At 40.3% G+C, this 22,349-nt stretch overlaps 1 protein-coding gene across 8 annotated transcripts in view; it reads right to left on the bottom strand.

Moving 5' to 3' along the window:
- LOC126916983 (E3 ubiquitin-protein ligase MIB1) overlaps positions 1-22,349 on the bottom strand; it is a 441,377-nt gene that overhangs the window by 332,234 nt on the left and 86,794 nt on the right. Inside the window, exon 10 of one of the 8 annotated variants that reach the window (XM_050723360.1) lies at positions 15,215-15,272. The exons of the other annotated variants lie outside the window; for them this stretch is intronic. Within the exon in view, the coding sequence (XP_050579317.1) occupies positions 15,230-15,272 (43 nt within the window). The 3' untranslated portion in view covers positions 15,215-15,229. Of the gene's footprint in view, positions 1-15,214; positions 15,273-22,349 lie in introns of those variants that run through there. 8 annotated transcript variants of the gene reach the window in all.

Raw genomic sequence — 22,349 nt, 5'->3', positions numbered from 1 at the left:
TTCCCGGATTAAAACTTTAACACTTTGTTACCCTTTTTCAGGAAAGAGACGGAGGTAAGGAGGCGATGGAGAAAGAGAGGGTGGTGGTGGTGACGGTGGTGGTGGAAGAGGGGAGTTAGCCGTAGAAACGTCGAGGAAACGAGTGGCACAGCCACGTCGGCAAGGAGAGGGAGACGGAAGTCCCCGGCGTAATCCGGGGCTTCCGCTACGTTGGACAAATTTCAGTCTCCGGGCGAATTTCGCTTTTGATAAAACGCCCCATTTTGCATTTCGCGCCTCCGTATCCCGAGCGAGAGTGGCAAGGACCGGCCGCGATAATGAAGGGTAAGTGAGAACCGCGAGCGCAAAGAGCAAACGCATCCCTCAGAACGAGGGGTTGCATGCATGCACAAACTCTCTCTCTCTCTCTCTCTCTCTCTCTCTCTCTCTCTCTCTCTCTTCTCTCTCGCTGTATGCGACGCAAAGTATGCGGAAAATGAGATTCTTAATCCGCATGCGCGATCATTGCTCTTGTTTTCACCGGTGATCCTTGCTTCGCGTTTGTTTAGCTTCAACGAGCTTCGCTCTCTGATGCCATTAAATGCTGCGTCTAATTTCGAGTATGACGAGAAAATATTGATTTCGAGCGAAGTTTCGGGGTACGAGTTGCAGAGTAAATATTTTAGATCGATATCCTGTATAATCTTCTACAGATCAAAAACAGCAAGTGATAATAAACAGAGAACTTATGTAGTTGTAGGGTTCATTGGGATTTATGAAAAAGTACTTGCTGCCGCGTTTTACGTTTTTAACGTTACTCGGAATATTTTTATCTCTGACAAAATAAAGAAAAAGAAGGATTACACGTATGAAGAATTTTTACGAGAAAAAAGAAGGAGTCTACATTTTGTATTCGTTTACGTCGAGGAAACTCGATATGGAGAACAACACGCGATTGTTAAATTACCGCAATGAAAGTCATCATTTATCTGTCTACTTTAACGTAATCTTTCGAGAGCATCGACAATCAAGAGCTGTAAAAATGGAACGATCTCTATGGTAATCGACTCTCGAGAACTGTTTCGCATGACACATATTTTACGAAACGTGTAAATAACAATTTCCTTTGATAAACATCGAAATTTTTATCAAATTTCCGAGAAGCTTCCTAAAGGAAGGTGTTCGTTATAGCCGTAGACATTTTTTAACGGAAAAATTACTCGCTAAATATACACAAGATTTTACCTAATTCATTATCAAATATATGTTTCTCGTCGCGAAATTAGTGTATCGTTCTCTCAAATAAGAATTAACCAAGAACTTAATTCCCGCAAAGTGCCATCGAATTTCCAATGTACAGAAAAATAATTGCGCTTCTATTAAACTCACTCGTCTCTATATCTGCCGTGTATCGACTTTCCACTTTTTACGACAATTAGAGAATTTCCTATCGAGGCTTTACAGTCGAATACAATTTGTAGCAGCGCTACAAGGATTTAAACAATCCTTTCATTGCAAAGAATAAAGAGTGGACAAGATGGGCGGCTCGACTCGGCTCAATAAAGAAGATCACGCGATCAACGACGATTCTTTGAGCATTAGCGGGCTGATTGCGAAATTGCAGCGGCCAAGTGATATTTTCACGAGATTACACCTCCTCGTCGTCGTCCTCCTCATCCCCCTTTCCCGCATTTCCGTCAGTTTTCTCCGGCATCGGGCCTCGAGCGTTCTTCCTTCCGACTCGAACGATAAACGACGTCCCCGTGAAGCCGTGGGATCCTATAAAGCGCGGCTTAACAACTCCCGGCACAGCACTTAAATTTAAGATCACGAGGATTTAACCGGGTACTTAAGAGGAACGTATCTTAAGAAGAGGGCCGGCACCGGAAACCGATCCGTTTAGAGTCAAGAAGCGCTGCACCAGGCGTGCTTCCCTCGAGCACGCAATTACCTTCTTGCTCGCGCAGAACGCGTGCAGCAATATCGTCCACCGCTTAATCGTCACTGATTTTGCGGATGAATTAAGCACGACACGGTGCACGCGAGTACTTGAGAAAATTCGAGAGAGAAATAGGGGAAAACGTTGTTTCACGACGGTACTTAATTTATCGCGATTAACCCTTTCGCTACAAACTTTCGTGTTTTTGCTATCATCACAGGCGACGCTTGACTCCTCAGATTATTTCTGCTAATTTTGTTCACTGTGCTTTACAGAAATTAATCTGAGCGTTTCGATTAACGGACACGCTATTGCCTATTTAGCCTTATTTAACGAAATACAACGAGAAGAAAAAGCAATTACTTGTACGAGTTGAGCTACGAATGTTCGTGTGAACAGAATTTAGAACGTCTATAATAACACAAATGTAGCGTAAATCGAAAGAAAACGGAGACGATTCTTTTATGTTAGCTCAAAGAGGGCAAGGTCCGACTTCACAAGGAGCTTCCTCCTTGATATTGCTTTTCCACGTGCCCGGTAATAAATCGTCGGTGAACTAATATTCCTGCGGCAATATTGCTGGTAATATTACCATAGTAAATGATCTCGATCACTGTTCTCGTGGGAGACATTCCGCCTTCGTATCGATATTAAAACAGAAATTCACGACGCCCTACAGCGGGCTATTTAATTTGATCTCACGTGTGTCAGATCACGTGCTTCGTTTCAAATTTTAATAAAAATAATTTACATATTTCACTTTTAATCCTCCTTTTCTAGTGCATTTAAGAGAGAATACATTTATTGCCATACTTGTATCAGTAATATTCGTCGATACTATCGATATTACTGGATATAAAAATGTTTATCTTCTTACCGATAAAATTATACTGTTTAATAACATGAAAACATTGCAAAGTAACATATATAGTATAGAAATAGGAAAAGCCCTTGTATTAAATATAACTTTTGTTTCAATCCGTAATTATTGCTCCAAATAAAGTCCAATATATGCATGTAATAGTTTCAACACAAGAAATGCGTTTTCAAACCCTGTGTACCTTTAACGTACTTGGTTCAGTGCTACGTATTGATAATATGTTTAGTTTAAATAACCTTAGATTCTTCGACTCGCCATGTTGCAAAAGAAGAAGAAAATATTTTTCCTAATACCTTCCAAAAATATTCAAACGTTATTATAATAGAAATACTCAGGTATTTTAGAGAGACGATAACGTCTGCTAACGATATCACAGATTATCTTCTACAACTCCATATAAGCTTTTGTTAACTCTTTTTACCACATTGCCACAAATGGGTGAAAAATTGTACGTGGCGTTAAACGGAACAGCCCGTGTACACGTTCGACGTGGCGATGGAAGTTGTGCGAAAGTTTCCAACTTTAAAAATCTCAGCCCGAAAATTCCGACCACGCTAACGGCGCCACGGCGCTCGAAGGGCACTAAATCTCTGGGCACGTAGCTCGACCTGAAAGTCAGGAATATGTCTCACTCCAGCTTCTTCTTTTCTTAATAAATTCCCCGAACGGAGTTAAACTAATTACGCGGGCGGTGGTGGAATTTTAAGCGAGATCACTCGTCAGAGCAGCCAGACGGTAGCAGAGAATGCGTGAAATATTGCGGCGCATCCGAGGCGTACGTGAACCGTGGCCGAATCGAATAGTTTTGCTCTCCCCGCGTCTTTCCAGCAGAACCGCGAGAAAAAGAAACTGCTCGCGATGCCTGACTCGCGTATCGAGCGCGGCCAATTTTTATCGAAAGAAAAATTTATCGTGGCTTTGAAGTCTGCTCGTGGCACAACAACGTCACGCGAATTAATGGAATCGAGAGAATTTCACGGTGGCACGAGAAGTACGATAGAGTTTCGCTCGTGTCTCGTGCGAAGGAACATGGAACGACGTCGTACAAATATCGTTAACGCGCTTCGTGCCGAGAGAGCAGCGTTTTTGGTGCAACTTTAACGCTGGAATGTTAATTGAAAGCGATCGGTTTTGAAGTTTTGTCTTCGCAATTGCTAAGAACAAAATAGCTTATATAATAAATAATTTTGAAATATTCTATTATCATGTTATTCAATGGTTAATGGTGTTATTAATTTGGGATACTCTATAACGATGTTATTAATGTATGTATATTAATGAGAAGAAAAGTGATTCCTAAAAATTGGTATCAATGTAAAATATTCTATTTTGAAAGTACAATTTTAAATATTAGATACCAATGTTAACAAAATTTTTTAGAATGTAAAATGATTCCATCCGATCCTTGCAATTGAATTCTCTTCTGGAATCTAAATCCTCTCGAATCAAATGCAAATGTCGATAGATAAATTCCTTAATCAAAGTAAATTAGCCAAATTTCAATAGATTCGAAATAACTCGTGTAAATTTTATATCTAAAGGCATTTTTGTAAATATAATACTATTCTAAATTTGAAGTCTAAAAATCTGGTACTACGATAAGAATTTAATTGATCTGGAAATCAAAGCGTTACAAAAGACTTCCAACGATACATGAAAAAATGATATCTTCATAGAAAAGATAACAGGGAAAAATTGTGTCCGATCGTTATATTCTCCACTTTCGACAGCCAAAGCACGAACAATCGCGCCTATTAGCTTCACCGATCCATCGTACTTATCGGGTTGCGATCAGTCAGCCTAGATATCAGCGTATCAACATAGCAATCGATCAACATAAAAATTGGAGCGCGATCCGACGAAACCAGAGCGCGTTACAACAAATCCACGTTCTATCGTACGACTGCGTTACCATCACCGAAAACCATTGAACCGTCCAGAAACGAATCGATAAAAAAAGGAACAGAGCACAGAGTAGGCGGTTACGATCCGCGACGCGCGCGAAGCCACGAAACATCGGAGGAAGAGCGTAGAGAAAGTCGAAGGAACTCCGGACGTGGAGTAAAGTTTCGACAGGGGCGAAGACAAAGTGAAAGAAACAAAGGAATACTGGTCCGCTTCCTTTTCGCGGTACCGCGCAGAATTGGAAGCAGCTATCCAATTTCCGAGAAAACGACGGGGAGAAAAAGAGCGGACGGGCCACAGGAAAAACCAAAAAGGATAAAGGAGATATGGAACGAGCATGGGAAGGGAGGCGAAGCCGTGGAGAAGCGGGATGGCCGTGGATGGAAGGACGAGAGGAAACGAGGACGGACAAGGATGAGGTGGAATTCAGCTTAGCGATCCGACGACCCGGAAACTCCGACTCTCCGGCCCGAAAACCTTTGAAAGATTTGATAAACGCTGACGTCACTTCTTACGATCATCCGACGAAATTGTAGGCGGCGCGGCGGGCGTCGAATATTCGCCAACTACTTCCGGCTGGCTGCTGTCGGAGCCACGTATCCCCGATATTTCATATCGCGGGCCGAGCCGCGTGGAAAGGCGATCGAATTCGTTGGACGATAATGAAAATTTCAATAATCCTTCACCGGCTACGGGCATCCTCTCTTCCCCTTTTAACTTTCTGTCTTCCTTCGACCACGGCGATAAACCTTTATCGATTCCTCGATGAACGAGAAAACCGCCAGGCGGGGCGCGGCACTTGCACGACCCACCAAGAAATCCGCCGATGTAGCCGACGAACGATCGAAATCGACGAACGCCGGATACAATCTTTCTGTAACCTCGATTTCACATAGAACTGCGAGTTTCTTCGATTATCGATAGGAACGTTCGGGTTTTTTCGCCGAGCCAAAGTTCTTCGGAAATTTCTTGATAGCTCGGCAACTTCATTTGGATGGGGCTAATTGAACGACGATGAAGTTTTATGATTCCGTCGGAATGAATCGATGTGGAAAAATGTATATGTGATACTTGGTAATTTTTTAATCAATTCAGTTCGTAGATGATTCCTGCTCGACTCTCTTTTCCATATTTCAGAGAACTAATTTCCGTTTCACAGTTTCTTTTTCCTTCTACAATAGTTCCTTCTAATTCATCCCACTCATGTTCTATCGTACTTAGGTCACGGCGTTAGTTATCGTAAAAGTTTCGAAGGACTTGCGAAACAGAGAAAGCCGTAAACCAACGATATCATGAAGGGAATACCTAAAAATTCATTTCCGTGGAACAGCATGCGGAAACATTTCTTAGAAATATGTTTAGTTGCCACTGTACGACTGGTAACGTAATGAAAACTCTGCATATTGCTATTCTTTTAAATAAACCTCTGCGAGAAATGAGAAACAGTGGAAACATTTGGTGCATCTTTTACGATCTTTTTTTCCGAAGGTCCAATAATGCGATGTTTCTGAGTATACGTATCTAGGTCAGTTCCAATTACAAAGCTGAACGATTTCGTACAATTTACTGAATTTATATCGTATTAATCTACGTAATTAACGTCTCGTTCTTAATACACGTAAAAAATACACACATATACAGAGAAGCCAGCGACAAAAGTTAGCGAAGATTAAATCTACGAAGAATAAAAATTACGAATAAACTTCGTAAGAATATTAATATTAAAGAGACTAAAACAGAACGTCTATCGATACCAATGCATAAGACAAACGACAATTCGCATCGAGAAGATTAACAAGCGCGAGAACGCTCGCGCTAAACCACCGCGACTCCAAGTCAGATATCCGCTTTCTTCTAATATCCTGCGTTTCTCAACTCTTAACAAGTGGCCAAACGTGAAACTACAACTATCAAACGTTCCCGACCGCAGCTTTCTCAGAGTTCACCTAACTCGCAGTTAGGTAATCATCGGTCAGCAAGCGGCAAACAGGCGAAGAATCGTTTCGTCAGGAAAACGAGGTAGCATTTCGAAGCATTCGGAGGACGAATTCGTCTTAAATCCTGCGATTTAAGCCACTACGCGGCCAGGAACTGGAGGATTCTTGATTCTACTGGCGAGCAGAGAGCGCGCGAGTTGGCGCGGTTTCGCCATAGGTAACGCGCGTATTCGTACGGCGGAACGATGCCGATCCTCTTGTTGGAATACCTCGAACTCGCCAGACTGCAGAGCGAGCTTTGTCAGCTCGGTTGGCGTCTGAGGTGAACGCAGCATTAATACCTAGCCTCCTGTGCGCCGTTGCTGCTCCCGAGGAACAGCCAGCCCCGCGCACAGGCATCCCTGGCTACCGACAGCCACCCCCATCCTCGATACCCATTCCCATTCCCATCCCGATCCCCCGTCCTATTCCTGGGCCAGGCTCTAGCTACCGTTAATATCGAATTCTTTGGCGCAATTTACGAGGGAGCTCCGCGAATTCAGGGGCGGTCGTTTAATCCCGGAGTCAAATCCTTGCACGAAAGCAAGCCACGTCGTGGCTGGTACGTTTCGCGGAGTGTTTTCTAACCCCGTGAATCCTTTCAAGGATTACCCTGCGTTTCTGCGCTCTTCTCGCGTGTTCTCTTTCTCTCTTTCTTTCACGCTGTCTCCATCACTTTCTGCTCTAGCGAGAAAGATAGACAAAGAGAAGAGAGAGAGAGAGAGAGAGAGAGAGAGAGAGAGAGAGAGAGAGAGAGAGAGAGAGAGAGAGAGAGGAGAACATAGAAGAGAAGGAGAATCCCGCGGCGTATTACCTTGGAGGAAACTGGAATGCCTGGGGAACCAGCTCGAACGGAATACCTAGTCGCTTTGAGCCTGCGACTCGAGCTTTGGATTCTTGGCCCGTGTAGCTTGCACGTTCGACGCGTCATCGATGATGGGGATGGCCGACGTGGTTTGGTATTTTTCTTTGTTTGACTCTGGTCGTACAGCGAATTGTCTTTCGTGGCGACGAATAATTCTTCTTCTTCGTTTGCTTGTCGAGTGAATAGTTTGCTGTGTGATAATTAATTAATTGTTGTCGCGAGTGTATGGGATGTTAAAAGGAGAAGAGATTGGGGCTTTAAGAAATCATACTAATCAAGATGGATGAAAAATCTTAATAGCTCTATTTAAGATTATCGATTACTGGTCAGCTTTATTTGCAATTGTAATTATGAGATAGTAAAGTGGAAGATCTAACTTAGGAATATCGTAAGGTATTATCGGGCATGTTTCCCTTCTTCTATTAGGAGATGGACGTAATAAATAAAATAAATGTGCGATAAAAAGGAACATTTACCGAAATAAAGGAAAAACTTTCGGTTCAGGGATCCAGCATCTAGTGTCGATATATTTTCTGGAGGTCGAGCTTACAGCAATTCCTACCAATTGATAGCAAGGTCTTGAAAGCAATTTAAAATGGAACGTCGAGAATGCGAGAAAGAATGTTTAATCTGTACCAAAATATCCGCACGTAAGAACAAATTATAGAGAGAGTCTCTTACCCGGTCGTTTGATTAAATTAAAGTTACAGAGACACCGTAATACTCCGATCAAAAATAAATTTAACAATATTTTATGCGATTAAATGAAGATCTATAAAACATACCTCAAATATAACTCGCTATTGAAATACAAATTTGAAAAATAATTTTTCTTACTCAATATTTTGTAAGCACATTTCTGGGAAATTCACTGACGACAAAGAAATTACGTTATTTTTTTAAGTACGAAATTATACACAGTTTTATTTCTAAAGTAATTTATACTTAATTTATTATATATTTCATTTTCTATTTAGAACTGTAAATTTATTTTAATCGATAAATACCGACAGGCCACGCTTATAAAAATAAAAACGATGAACGATACTATTCATAGAAACAGAAAATGAAGATAAGAAGCGAAGAAATTTCTAAACGTTTTTAAATCGTCTCAATATCGTAGTACGTAAAAGACGAACAAAAGAGATTTACGAGAGAAGTGCATAATCTTTCGCCTGTGCATCGATTCAATCTAAATCCTTTTAAGTTTTAAAAGGCAAACACTTGCCCGGAAAATAATATACCGGCAAACGTTAAACCTTCGAATAAAAATAAACCAGTCGACTCGTCTGTGAAACCTAACAAATTACGTTAAGTAAAGGGGAACTTTAAAGACGGAGGTTAATACGAGCGTAACAAACTACGATAAAGTGGCTTCTTGCTTGATACCGCCATTCCTTCATAAATTCTACTTATCCTCTCTTATCTTCATAACCTGAATCTAGAACTGCGTATATCTCCTCAAAGGGAAACTTCTTCAGATTGCAACTCGACGAGATAGAAGAAAGTGAATTCACTTTGAATCGACTGATTTCAAACGATCGTTATTACGTTCCTCCTTAAATAGTACAATATCTTACACTGTTTTCTTTTCTAACAAATCATAGGATAAATTCTCGCGGATGTTTATTTGAGCCATTGCGTTCTGAGCGGAGCTTCTTCTAATTTACTTGCTTAATAATTCAAACCATTGAATCCATTCAAGTAGGCCGAAGTAAATCGTAGATTTCAGTAAGACGATTCACCTGATGATAATACTTGGTGAAAATTTTCCTCTGGATATAAATGTATCACGGTACATGAACGTTATTATTGAAAGCATGAAAAAAATAAAGAAACTATACCTGTAGATACGGATAATAATAGTTCATCGAAAGGTGAATTTTAGGATGATTCCATACAGTATTTTATATTCCTTACTTTCTTTTTCTTAATGAAATTAAAAGTGAATAAACTGTGTTATATTTTAACAATATACACCTCAATATGTCAATAAAATTCGTAGAGCTATCGTTTTATTTTTGTAGACTTTCACGACTGACTACTGTATCTTTTTAATATTTCTTCGAACTTGACGGACTATTCTCTCCTTAGCTACGTTGCATTAATCTTCGACTGGTACCGTTGGGTTATAAGTGACCCACGATAATTTGGGTTAACGCGTTCACAGTTGCCTGGCGCATATATGGGTCAGCATAGACCCCATTCAGATATCTAGTCATGGGTCAGGGACGACCGAAATCAGAAATCGTAAACCTCGATTCAGAAGGCAGTTCATCCTTTAATCTCTTTATGGATAATTGAATTATACAAAGAATAATACGATTGAACATTATAAATGATTAATTAATTAGTCGACTATAACTGATTTAACAAATATGTTGGCTATTACCTATTCGCTAATTAGTAAATGCGTAATTACAAATAGCGAAGAATTAACTCAAATCAATGAAATAAACGCTGCAATAATTATATCTAACATAATAATTTCCACGTTCCCGTTTTGCAATCTGCAGAATACATCAACAGTCATACCTCACGCACGAGTTACAATAATATAAACTGCATTCGAAACAACTGCTTTACGAAAACGTGCTGATTCCTAGCAGACTCGACGTTTCTATCTCGTAAACGTAACGGATTTGCATTTAACTGAAACTATATGTACGTTCGGATACTTTTTAAGTGGCGCTGAAATGGCGCAATATCAGAGCAGCAATAACTAGACTCGCGTAATGAGCACTTCAACGTACGTAATTCGAAGGATGCCAGGTTCCTCGAAACATCGGAGACAAACTTTGTCAGAAAATATAATTTAAGTGAATCTCGGATGAATCTTATTGTATAACAATGCCACTCTGTGCAGTTCTTAAGCAATTTTGAGAGACTAGTTAGTTAGTTGGTATAAAAACTCCTTAATTGCTAGTTTCTAACGATGCAAGTAACAGGTTTTGCTTGATTTTGTTATCTCGTTGGAATATATTAATTGACTAAAAATGAGACGATATAAAACTTTCAATGAGAGATACGTTTAGCGTAATAACTTAAATGTAGTCGATCAGGAAAATATCTATACCTCTGATTATTCAATTCGATTAAGTCGACTTAATGGATCTGTGATTAAAAGCAATCTTAAATTGTATTTGAATACAATTATTGAGTCCACTGTACTTTTTAGGACTCCTAAACGAATCATCCATTTTCGTTCACTACGTGACTACATGCAGACCAGATTTTGTACAAATTTACCAAAGAAGCAATGAAATTTTCAACCAACAAACTTTGCGACAGCGTATAAACTTCCAGTTGACGTGAAAACTATCCAACGTAAGAATGATAATTCGCGGCTTCCGTGTATCATCAACCACAAAAGTTGTGTCCCGAATGAACGCTCTTTCGATACCTGCTTCTAAACGTCAAAACGTTCGTCAACCAGCACCTATATCGTGAAAACCTATGGGAGCAAAGAGCCGGGACAAAAGGACATGATTTCGCGAACTATCGGAGGAAAGCCACAAACCTGGAGACCCTAGAAATTACGAAATAATTCCCAGCGACTCTCTCTCTTGCAATTTCCACGGTCAGGCGAGATAGCGCGCCGGCTAGAACAATCGAAGCTAAATAAAGGCGGTATCTGTTAAACGCGGCGCTCGTAAAAATAATGTCCAGACCTTCCGAAAAAAAGAGCGCCTCCCACGCTCGGTTTCTCCTACATCGAATCAGGAACATCAGACAGTCGTCTCCCAAGCGTTCCCAATTAATGGTACAAAAGGGGACAAAAAGGAACGAGAGGACGGAGAGAACAGGACGAAAAAAGTTGGTGACGCCGGTTGAATGCATAATTCCTAACGAAAGTGCGCCGTTATGTCCTAAGGGTAGCGATGTAGTTTTCCTAAAGCGAATCATTCCTTCTCTCTCTCTCTCTTTCTCTTTCTGTCTCTCTCTCTCTCTCTCTCTCTCTCTCTTTGTCTATGTATGCATGTACGTGAGAGGAAGAATATGTACATACAGGGTGTCTCGGTAACTCTATTACGAAGTGATATTTCCGTTACATTTAATGATTCGAGTAAATGCCGGAGGAATAAAAACTATTCGATTCGAAGGGACACATTATGCTGCGAAACATATTTCTTTTTCCGCGGTTATATTTTTCGAGACTTAGATGTTTCCTTAATTGTTTTAAATGGAAGCTTGTACCTTTTTTACATACATAAAGTATCGAAATGCTTGATTTAAGAATTTAACTTTGATCTTGCGAAACTTTACCTACGAAAAACAGGTGAGCGTTTAGAATGGTTTATATATCGCCGCTCTTGTCTCTTTTATATTTTACCGAAGTTAACATTGAAATATCTATGAAACGTAAAAGTAACGGAGATATCATTTTGTAACTGAGCTACTACGACACCCTGTACACGGAATAACGTGTGTGTTAGACAGGGTAACGAGTGGATAGGGAGGAAGAGAGAAAGAGAAGAACGGGGATACTCGACGTTAGTTCCAAGCGATTTGGCTCTCATGCGATTTAACACGAGGGCTATTATAACTCGATATAGATATAATGGCGCGGCTTCACGCGGTGTCTCTGTCTTCTGTATGCACGTGCTCGCGCGCACCGGTAAAGTCTTTGCTACAGGCTGCTCCAAAATTGCAAACAGAAACTTACGATACGATCAAAGGAGACAAAAATACTCGTACTTGCGAAAACATAATCTTCGTCGAACGTTCGTCTCCTAGGATTTTCTAAAATTCCAGTTACTCCAGATAACGATAAGCAATTCTCATTTTCGAGAAACTTCCAGAATTCTTATATTCTTATGTTCCAAAAAGAGGGAGTGATCGAAATGGCGATCATCAAACTGGCAAGTATCAAAGTACCAGAAGAGACGCCAACGATCGAAACAAAGCACCGGAACCTGAAAAAATTTAAGAACAAAGAACATTGTCCTACATCGAGGCAAACATGTCGAAACAAAAGGCCAGCGCGCAACCCATTACACGACGATAGAATCGTTTCTAGGGCCATGAAATCCATTCAATTCCAAACAGCACGGTCCGATTAAACCTCGGTGTATGTATGTATGTATATTGCATATCCCCTCGCATATCCTTTTTTGCTATCGACCGATCGACAGAGCGTGCGAAAACGACTCGCCGAACGCACCACCTTCCCTATTCCTGCTCGCCATTCCATTCCTCCAATTCCCCGTTGTCGCCGTTTGCCACCCCGGCGCGCTCACCACCGCCGTGCCGTAATAATTATTTAATGGCAGCAAAGTAGTCAAATGAAATTAACAAACTATCGAAAGTAATTAGATCTTCGGCAAACGAAATTAAATGGCTCGCGCCCGACGAGCTATTCCAATGCTTACCCCCGTGCCTTCCACCGATCCACCCAATCGCCCCTACACGCCCCGTAACCCCCTATCATCGCCCAGTTTTCCGACAGCATGCCCCGACAACCGTCTACTCGCACCCCTCCAGCTTCCGGTGAAAGAGTCAGGCTAATTATTCCGACAACTATTCCGAAGTTTACGGCCGTCGATCGGAACGTTCTCGTGTCCGGAACGAAATGTTCGCGCTTATCTGCGAATTCCTCCTCGTCCCGTTTCCTTTTCTCTCTCTCTCTCTTTTTTCTTTTCTCTCACTCTTCCAGTCCTCTTCCTCTCAAACTCACCCTCGTCACTATCGTTCGCCCTCCTTCCTTCGTCCGATTCGGATTCTTCTTTTTCCTTGAACTGTTCTTGCGTTCGCGGAGCCACGCCGGAGAATACCAATCGGTAAAACTCGTAAGTCCGCGCCGTGCGAGGAATTTCAGCGACCCTCGCTTGCAACGAGGAGAAAGGCCGCTGTCAGGCAACGAGACACAAGAGCAGAGCGTTGACAAAATTTGTAAGACGCTCAAATTCTGGCATTTTCAGATATGCCAAGTATCGATACTTGCGACAAGTTCGCGTTTGTAAATTTGTCTGATTTTAGTATCCCGTTCGATCGTTGAAAACGAGAACGATGTATCTAATCGGAAAAGTAGAAGATTTGAAAATCAATAAATTTACAAGATTTTGTGAGGAAACAAAGTGAGACAGGGACATTTTTAATATCCCGACGATCGATATTTTTGAAACGTTCGGAACGATAGAGAAAATACAAATTCGATGTTGAGACGAAACGTTACAATGGAAAATCCCTCGTCCCTTCTGAAATCGTTGTCGAATTTGAAAAACCGATTTGTTCATCTTCCCCAGTAGTCGTCATGCGGAAATATCTATTAGAAACCTATTGAATTAAATTGTCATGTAAAAATCGAGAACACTCTGAAACGCGTCAAACGATATAGCAACAAGCTCAGTTACAGTACCGTTGTCTGTGGTTCAAATCCTCCAGGAGACTCGCCTTCGAGATTGCCCTTCAACTCCGTACGCTCTGAAGCCTCTAGTTGGTGCTGAACCGTTTCATAAATTTACCGTTGCGACGAGCTAGCCGCAAGAAGAATTCCTGCCGGTTCGTCGTGGAACGAAGACCATTTCCCTCGCGACCGTTCTATCAAACATGCACAAACGCGGAACTGCGAACGTTACGAAGGCGCACAGAGAGAAGCCAGTCGAATCAGTCGCTGACACGCGAACACCTCCTAACGAAATTTTAATCACGTCGGGTGGAAACTCTCGAAATTGCCTGGTTTCCGCGTGTACACACGTGACCGTGGTCCTAACACAACAAAACAAACGGGGTATCCGCGTCTGGCGGATCTTCTGTCCGCTTCTATTCGGGCCTGTCACAATCAGAGCGCGGCTACACGGCGAGAGATCAAAGCGGATTCGCGCTGCGACTACGTTTCGCGCTGCGGCTAACATAATTAAGCCGCGCGAGAGACAGCAAAGTGGCTTCGAATTCGCGTTAGAAGCCCGCGACTTGTCGTCCGCGAAAACGCAAAATTGTCCGCGGCAAAGCGGCAGCGGCACGACGTTACGGTTGAAATCCGTCCACGCTGCCTTGCCCGCTAGACACCTTTGGCCTCGAGATTAGAAGCATTAATTATAATTTAGATGAAACGATTAAATCCGCCGGCTAAGCCGGGAACGCGCTGAAATTGCTGCGCCCCGTTTATGATTCTCTTTTATTAGGAAATTATACAGTGGAAATAACGCCGCTCTGAAAAGGTAATCTTCTTTGAAATATGTCACGTTTTTCTTTAATACCTATTTTCAAGTTTAATCGAAAGAAGAAAAAGATATAATTTGTTTGTTACATGTTCTATATTGTAGTTCGTTTGGGGTTCAACCTGGTCCATTGAATCTCGAATTCGAATTTGTTGCATATTTAAATGAGTTCGAAACTTGAAATCGCAGAAGTGAAATACGTTTTCGAAATCGATATTAACTGTTTGAAAGTAAGCTCACATTTTCTCTTCCTTATTATTTAGCGTATTTACAAATTTGATACAACTGAATATCTACGCAAAAATTTATTATATAGGATATATATTATTTGGTACGCTTCATTGTACGTTTCATTGTACAATTGTTTTATTCGAATAAGCGATTCAATATTTGCGGCTATACGCGTTTAAGATAAGCGAGATGCAAGAACTACGACGCAGCGAGAAAAATAGTAAATCTACCAAACAGCATCAACGATCTATTAAACTCAGAATTAAAACTTAATAATTCTCACACAATTTCTACTCACATCGAATTTTTAGTTAGCGATTTAGATATAAAGGAACAACTGCAAAAGAAGAAAAATTAAACTAATATCACCATGGAATCTGCGTTATTCGAGATAGGTTGCGATAATGCTCGTCTTCGAATAATCAAGCAACACGTTACTACAAGCAACAAAGCAGCAGTAGAGAGGCAAAGCGTATATCGTACGCCGCGTGATATCAAGTTTGCTGTAACTTCGAATTAGTTTTCGTAACACGACTTCTCGCCACTCGTATATTCTGCGAGAAGCCGCACACGTCCACCGTCGTCTTCCACGCTGTCGTGGCTTCGTGAGTGCCATCGTGCCTTAAATCACCTCAAAGTGCTCTAAAGCGGGGGTTAATCGAATTTAGCTGCACATAAATCGATGTCCCTTCACGCTGGAAGGAACAATTTCCTTTGGTCGCGGTAAGTTATATCTCGTAGAATAGCAAATATATATGTATACGCGAGCAAATATTTTTGATGAAAGTATCGTAATAATATAATAAAGAGAGTAATAGAGATAAATGGTCGTAGCAAGGGAAATGAAAGATCGTCGTTGCAGAAAAGAATACATCGATTCCGTCTGGAATTTTTACGGTGAATTTCTGGTGTTTAAATATGCGAATCCTTTGTAAATTTGCAACTCTATGTTCCTTTCGAAAAAAAGGGCTAGTTTTTGCCTACAAGAGATAGAATTATGATCGATATATTTCCTTGTTTTTCGTTTGAAAAATAGAAACCGATTGTTATAGGTATACAATTCGGTACCGATACAACAATATGATAATAAAAATTGTACTGAGAGAGCGATGAATAAGTAAAATAAAATTGTGAAAATATAGATACACGAATGTCGTTTCCAAAAAATCACGTAACATCATAGAGGGTTAAAAATACACAGTTTGTTGTTGTATATAAATACAATAGTCTACGTTGAACATTTACGTGCAATAAGGCAGATTTCAGTTTTGCAGAAATTGGTTCGCGCTTTCAACCACCGGCCGAAATTATTCCACGACGTTATTATTGCTACGTTATTATTGTATTATGACGTGATACCACTTGCAGAATAAATTGGGTTCCAGTTTGTCTAACATTGTTATTATTATAACACTGTTATCGTTAAATTAGAGGAGTAAAGTAAAATTAATGCTGAAAAATAATAATCCTGCACGTAGTTTATGAACGCGACATTAACTTCGTGTACTGCAACTGAATTTTCAAAATTGTATTATACAATATGTGAATGTCGAACATAGAAAGGATTATATGATTGCAGCGAAACAGTCACGAGTTTTCGTAATAGTCAGTAAATAAATTGAACACGATACAGCAAACTCGTAATTTCGATAGCACTAAGCAAAACGAAAACGGATTCCATAATTAACGGACTGTAGTATCTCAAATGTTAAATATTAAATTTGACGTCTACGATTAAACGGTCTAAATATTGTTCAAACATACTGTATTTTATTTATAAAATATAATACTTGCAATATTAATATTTATTCGATACGAATTCGTTATTGATATACACACATATACGTAATCTTAAAAATTCATTCTCTTCGATATTTCCCGCAAATAATTTTATATTTGAAATATACAAGAACGAAATGATCATATTCGATCATAGCGAACCGAAAACCAGGTAATTAATTTCACATGGTAACTTCCAAACGTGTACCAGCGAATCGGATGTCGAAATAAAAGATATGCGGGTGTACGAGAGAATCATGTTCGCTCCATTTGTTTCTGACGCAAATTTTGCTCATTCCATCAAACAGATAACCAATGATACACCGCTATCGACTACACGATAATTCTTGTAAAGTTCGTAATACTTAAAGCCTTAGTTAAGGTAATATAGAAAATTGACATAATCGACCATTTATTGATCCCGCGAAGGGTGACTAATTCGTAGGGTTACAACTATCGCTCAACTATCAATATATCCAGATGCCGATATAATATTGAACGACGGGCTTAGCCGAGCCACAGCAGAGATGGAATTTACAATGCGATTCGTGTTTATATCTCCGTATGTAGGCATAATAATTGCACCATCATGGCTGAGTAACGAGCTATCGGGAGCATGGCGTAACAAAGAGAACGCATAGCCGGGTAATTTTAGTGGCCTTTACACGTAATGGCTATGCACGGGCATAGCCAGCTGATCGTTTCGTACTGCTCCGACTACAAAGCGTTATTAACCCCGTTTCCCCATATCCATACTTTACGGTGAAATACTAAAACATTACAATCGACTGGTTGTTCCGTGCGAATGTGTACTATCGTATCAGATATCATTTATGCAAATTTTTAGGTGGTACAACTTCTGTCGTTTGCCCGCACAACTCGCCGATATAAAATATCACGGTGCATTGTGAAGTTTATAAAAATAATTGCACAGTGGTACGTTACGTGAAACTTGCTCGTGTTTAGATTATCTGCACGTACCTTGGTTTTATAATGCATGAAAAATTTGTCGAGGAAAATCTTGGCAATTAGAACGGAACGCAACATAAGGTATGAGGCTTAGGATCTGATTAAGAAGACAAGTTAATACGTAGTTTGAGAATCTTAAGCGAAACGAAACTCTCGTTGATTTGAATTATCATTGTGTCAACTGATCTCACAACAATGCGTATGTAACGTTGATTGAGAACGTGCATTTAAATTTACGCGTATTAATTTCCTTTTTTCAGTGGTGTTTAAATACATCTGACCACATTCTGTGAATCGCTGTTGATAATGTAGCAAATAAAACCACATTATGAAAGATAAAACGCTCATATAATTCTATAATAATTCTACAGTAACATATTTTTCCCCATATTCAGAGCCACCTTCAGAAACGTTGTTTCAATTTATCGAACCAACTATCCTCAATCATCTACCATCACATTTCTTGCATTTATTTTTAATAATTAATACCGGACGTTGTAGGTAGCAGCCGAAGATATCAATACAAGCGCCAACTGTTATCATTTTAACTAAGTTGCTAATACAGGAACAATGTTAATTATGATGATAATGCTATCACATACACACAACGCACGCTACATTCATGGCAACGTCGCGTACAAATTGCACAGAACTGCATAGGTATAACAAGGTAGGATCACGTCCATTGTTCTTAAGCAAAACTTCATTTGGCAAGATTAAAACGCCCCCGGCATTTATTCCAGCTTGGCACACGCTGCGAAGTATCGCCACCCTCGGGGGCGAAACTCCAGGTGTAAACAGAATTTAAAAAAAAAATAAAAATAAAAAACAAAATAGAGAGCAACTGGATGCACACACTTTGAAGATTCTTAAAGGTTTTATTTTAAAGATTTTAAATATTTACACTTTAACTTCGTTTCGTTGCCGATCTTATCCCAGCAATTTCAAACTATAATATTTAAAACATTCACTTTAAATCATACTATAATGTATTACTTTTAATTTCAAGTTCTTAATTAAGTTTCAAATTAAGACCGATGGGGAATTAAAATTCAATGAAATCTCATTTATACAGCTATTTTACGATAACGTCATCTTTTTCTACCTTTAGCGGTAGATGATAACAACAATAGATAAGATAGAAACACTTAGAACACAATAGAAAATCCACATTTTCTCGTATTATTCCCTTGCTGCAATAACATCATTAAAAAAATATGTATCGAAACACGAGCGATTCTTTAAGCTCCTTATAACTAACTGAAAATAATAAAAACGCCACTTGATCCTGTTATACAAACGCCGTCCTTTCCGCCGATTCTATTAACAAACAACAATGTTGTTGCATCATATTTTCCGATACAACTAATATTTTCTAGCTGCGTCACTCCCGCTAACGAAGCTACAAACTCATCCGAGAAATGTAATTCTTCCATCGACGAAAATGAAATTCCACTCGATTCCCTTTAAAAAAAACAGCGTCCGATATCAAATGCACGACACAAACCCTTGGCCAACCGATTATACCAGAGGCGGGATTCAATTTGCAAATTTAATCACGCTTAGAGACAGCTGTTCCAGCTAACCTCGGGCGATTCCATTTCTAGCCAATAACAAAGCTTCATATCCCGCTACTTTCACGACACACAGGGCAAACTTTGCGCAGTTTCTACAGAGCAAATCCTAATCTTCGCAAAGCCGTGGCTGCATCGGGCGCGTTTTGACGTAGGACGGTCATCGTTCGACCTTAATTCGAGGGTGCATACAGAGGGGCCGAAGGCAGAAGCACGGAAAACGAGGGAAGTTTCGCCGGCAACCCCCCGGAGAACGTGGCTTACAAAGCGGACTGGAGAAAGAGAAGCAAGCGGAAGGGAGCTGCACCGGGAGGGCAGGAAATTACGTCTCCGGACGTCCGTTCGTTCGGCTTCAGAGCTCTCTCTGCAACACAGGACTCGAGAGGAGCTGGCTGGCTGGCTGGCTGGCTGGCTTGCAGCTCCTTCACAGGCCAAGGAAAAGAGACACGGCAAGGCCGAGAGGAAGCGCCAACACTGGAGAAAGAGAATCGGCTACGAGACAGAGAGAGAGAGAGAGACTGATTTCGTCCCTGACCGGGAACAAGAAGGAGGAGGAGAACTGGGAAAGGAGACGAGTACGCCACGAGGTCGTCGAGAATCCTGACCTGGCTCTGCAGCCTAGAATATCGTCGAAATTCACCTTTATTTAGCGTCAACGCAGCGGGTGTAACGAGCGCGAAGACGACCACTATTTTCCACGTTCCAGCTGATTTTAGGTTTAAGCTTGGGCTTACGGCTGGCGACATCCTCTTGCGTCGATTGAGGATCGATAGCGAGCGGGCAAGTTGGAGATTGAGGAGGAATTTGAAGGTGTTTTTAGATATTAAGCTTGTTGTATGGAGGTAAAAGGCAGGTTTCTCGTCTTTTATAGAAGTGCAATTTTATAATTTAGTACTTTGCCATCCGATTGCGTGTCAAGACTATCTTTTCATTCGATTTTGAGATTAGTTATGTGCGTTCGTCATCCTCTTAAACATTTGAAGGAAGTTAATAACGTCTAACAGATGTCTATGCAGACTGGTATTAATGAAATTAAAATAACATAGTAAATAGACTAAAATAATTTGTTTCTTACGAGACACTGTACACTTCGTCCAACAATTCTAAAAAGACCTTAAGCGACTAATCGTTTCCTTGATTACACCGTTACATCATTAGTTTCGAAAGAATCATTTTTCTTACTTTGTACTGTTCCATCATTTCACGACATAAAGCTACTTCCAAGATCTCCTGATGATAACCGATCAAAGAACGGAGATATAAAAATATATGATAAACGGAGATATAAAATATTATCCAACCTATGCATATCGAATCATAACCCATTAATCGTACTTCACGAAGGCGATTATTCTAAAAAAAAATTCAGAGGAAACCGGGATGATGGATCTCCAGTAAAGTCGTGGAATCGATTAGAACGATATCCAACTCGAGCGAGTGCTGATAGGACGCGAGCGGAATGTTTACCCGCTTCTCGACTCGCACTTGGCGTACATGGAGTTAGAGAAAACTTCATTAGCTTTGAGCACTTACTTCCCTTGCGAACTACCTCGCTGTGTGAATTAGTTTCGAGACACACTTCATCCATTTGCCGTGGCGAATCGGACCGCGAGCAACCTTCCAACCAAAATCTTGATCGTTCGCCATCCTGATTTTCATCGATTCATTCTAGTGGCTGACTATTGGGCGTTAGGATCATTTATCAAGTCGCTTCATAAGTATAGTTACTTGGGGGAGTGCTTCTCCGCAGGAGAAGTAAATCTCTGATATTTCTTCACCCTATTTTCGATTTTCTCCTCTCCTTCGTTTTACATGTGCTAGATACATGGTTTCTTTAAAATTATTAGCTTCTTTAAATTGTTTACGTAAGTCTCATAATTCACAACACTTTTGCAGTGAATGGGGTGAATGATAATTTTCTAATTTACTTTCTTAAATCGATCAAACAATTTAACAAATTATACGTACATTTTCGTCTATATATTCGGAAATACGATTAACGTATTAAATTAGAAAATCGATCTCTTTTCGTTCGGCAGAAAAAAGAAAGAGGGGGAGAACTTTAAAAATCGTTTAGCCGTACAGTTTCTAACACTTGAAAAATTTCACAGTAAACGAAACTTATAATAAATGATGGCTCGGTGTTCGGTTTTTCTCCTCACATTTTCCTCGCTCCAAAAAATATAACAGTAAAGTTTCTATCACTTGAAAAATTTCACACCAAACAAAACTTATAATAAATGATAGTTCGGTGTTCAGTTTAGCTCCTCACTTTTCCACGACTTCCTCAAGATGCAATAGACTACTTTTAACATTAAAAATCATTCGTATTATCCATTACACTCACACCTTGTACGATGTGAATTACAAGATGAAATAATTATTCTAAAATATTGCCATTTTTCCAAAGCTCGACGCGTGTTCTACATAGAACTACCTCGTATAAATCAGTAGGGAAGCTTTTTTATTATTATTATTTAATTTGTACTTTACAATTCGTCCAACTGGACATTTGGTAAATTTTTCTAAATAACATTTTGCTAAATATCTTTAGAATATCTTGGAAGATGGAAGATGTACACTGAAGAATTCAGCTCCGATAATCACCAAACTTGGAAACATTGACCATGACCATGCTCGCCACGTTCGTTAACAATTTCTCCTCGCTGAAGAATGGATGAGAAATGGAATTACTTAAAGAACGACCCGGTGCAGATATCTTAAATCATCCGCTAATCTAATTCCAGGTTCGTTTCGCGCCAGGTAATGCGTTTCTGCGTAATGTCACGCTCGATTTTCACGCAGATATAGGTGCCTGATGGCTGATCTATGGAAGCCGTTGTCGACAGGAAAGACGAAAGAGAAAAAGAGAGCGAGCAGTGGAAAGAACGGGATAGAAAAACAGGGTAATAGGTTCCCTTTGAAATACATCCTCCGGTCGGTGATGCGGCACATACATCTTCCCGCGGTAATCAGCGCCCTCCGGTTTAAAAGCAACGAAGGTAGGTAATATCCGGAGGCGATAGACGCGGATGCGAAAACCCGGTCTCGCAGACACCCTCTATCCCCGGCTTTGCACCATGAAAACCATC

Source organism: Bombus affinis, chromosome 5 (genome assembly GCF_024516045.1).
Source record: "Bombus affinis isolate iyBomAffi1 chromosome 5, iyBomAffi1.2, whole genome shotgun sequence".
Lineage (NCBI taxonomy): Eukaryota > Metazoa > Arthropoda > Insecta > Hymenoptera > Apidae > Bombus > Bombus affinis.
Note: the sequence above shows the minus strand (reverse complement) of the source record. Positions and strands in the feature narration are given on the sequence as shown.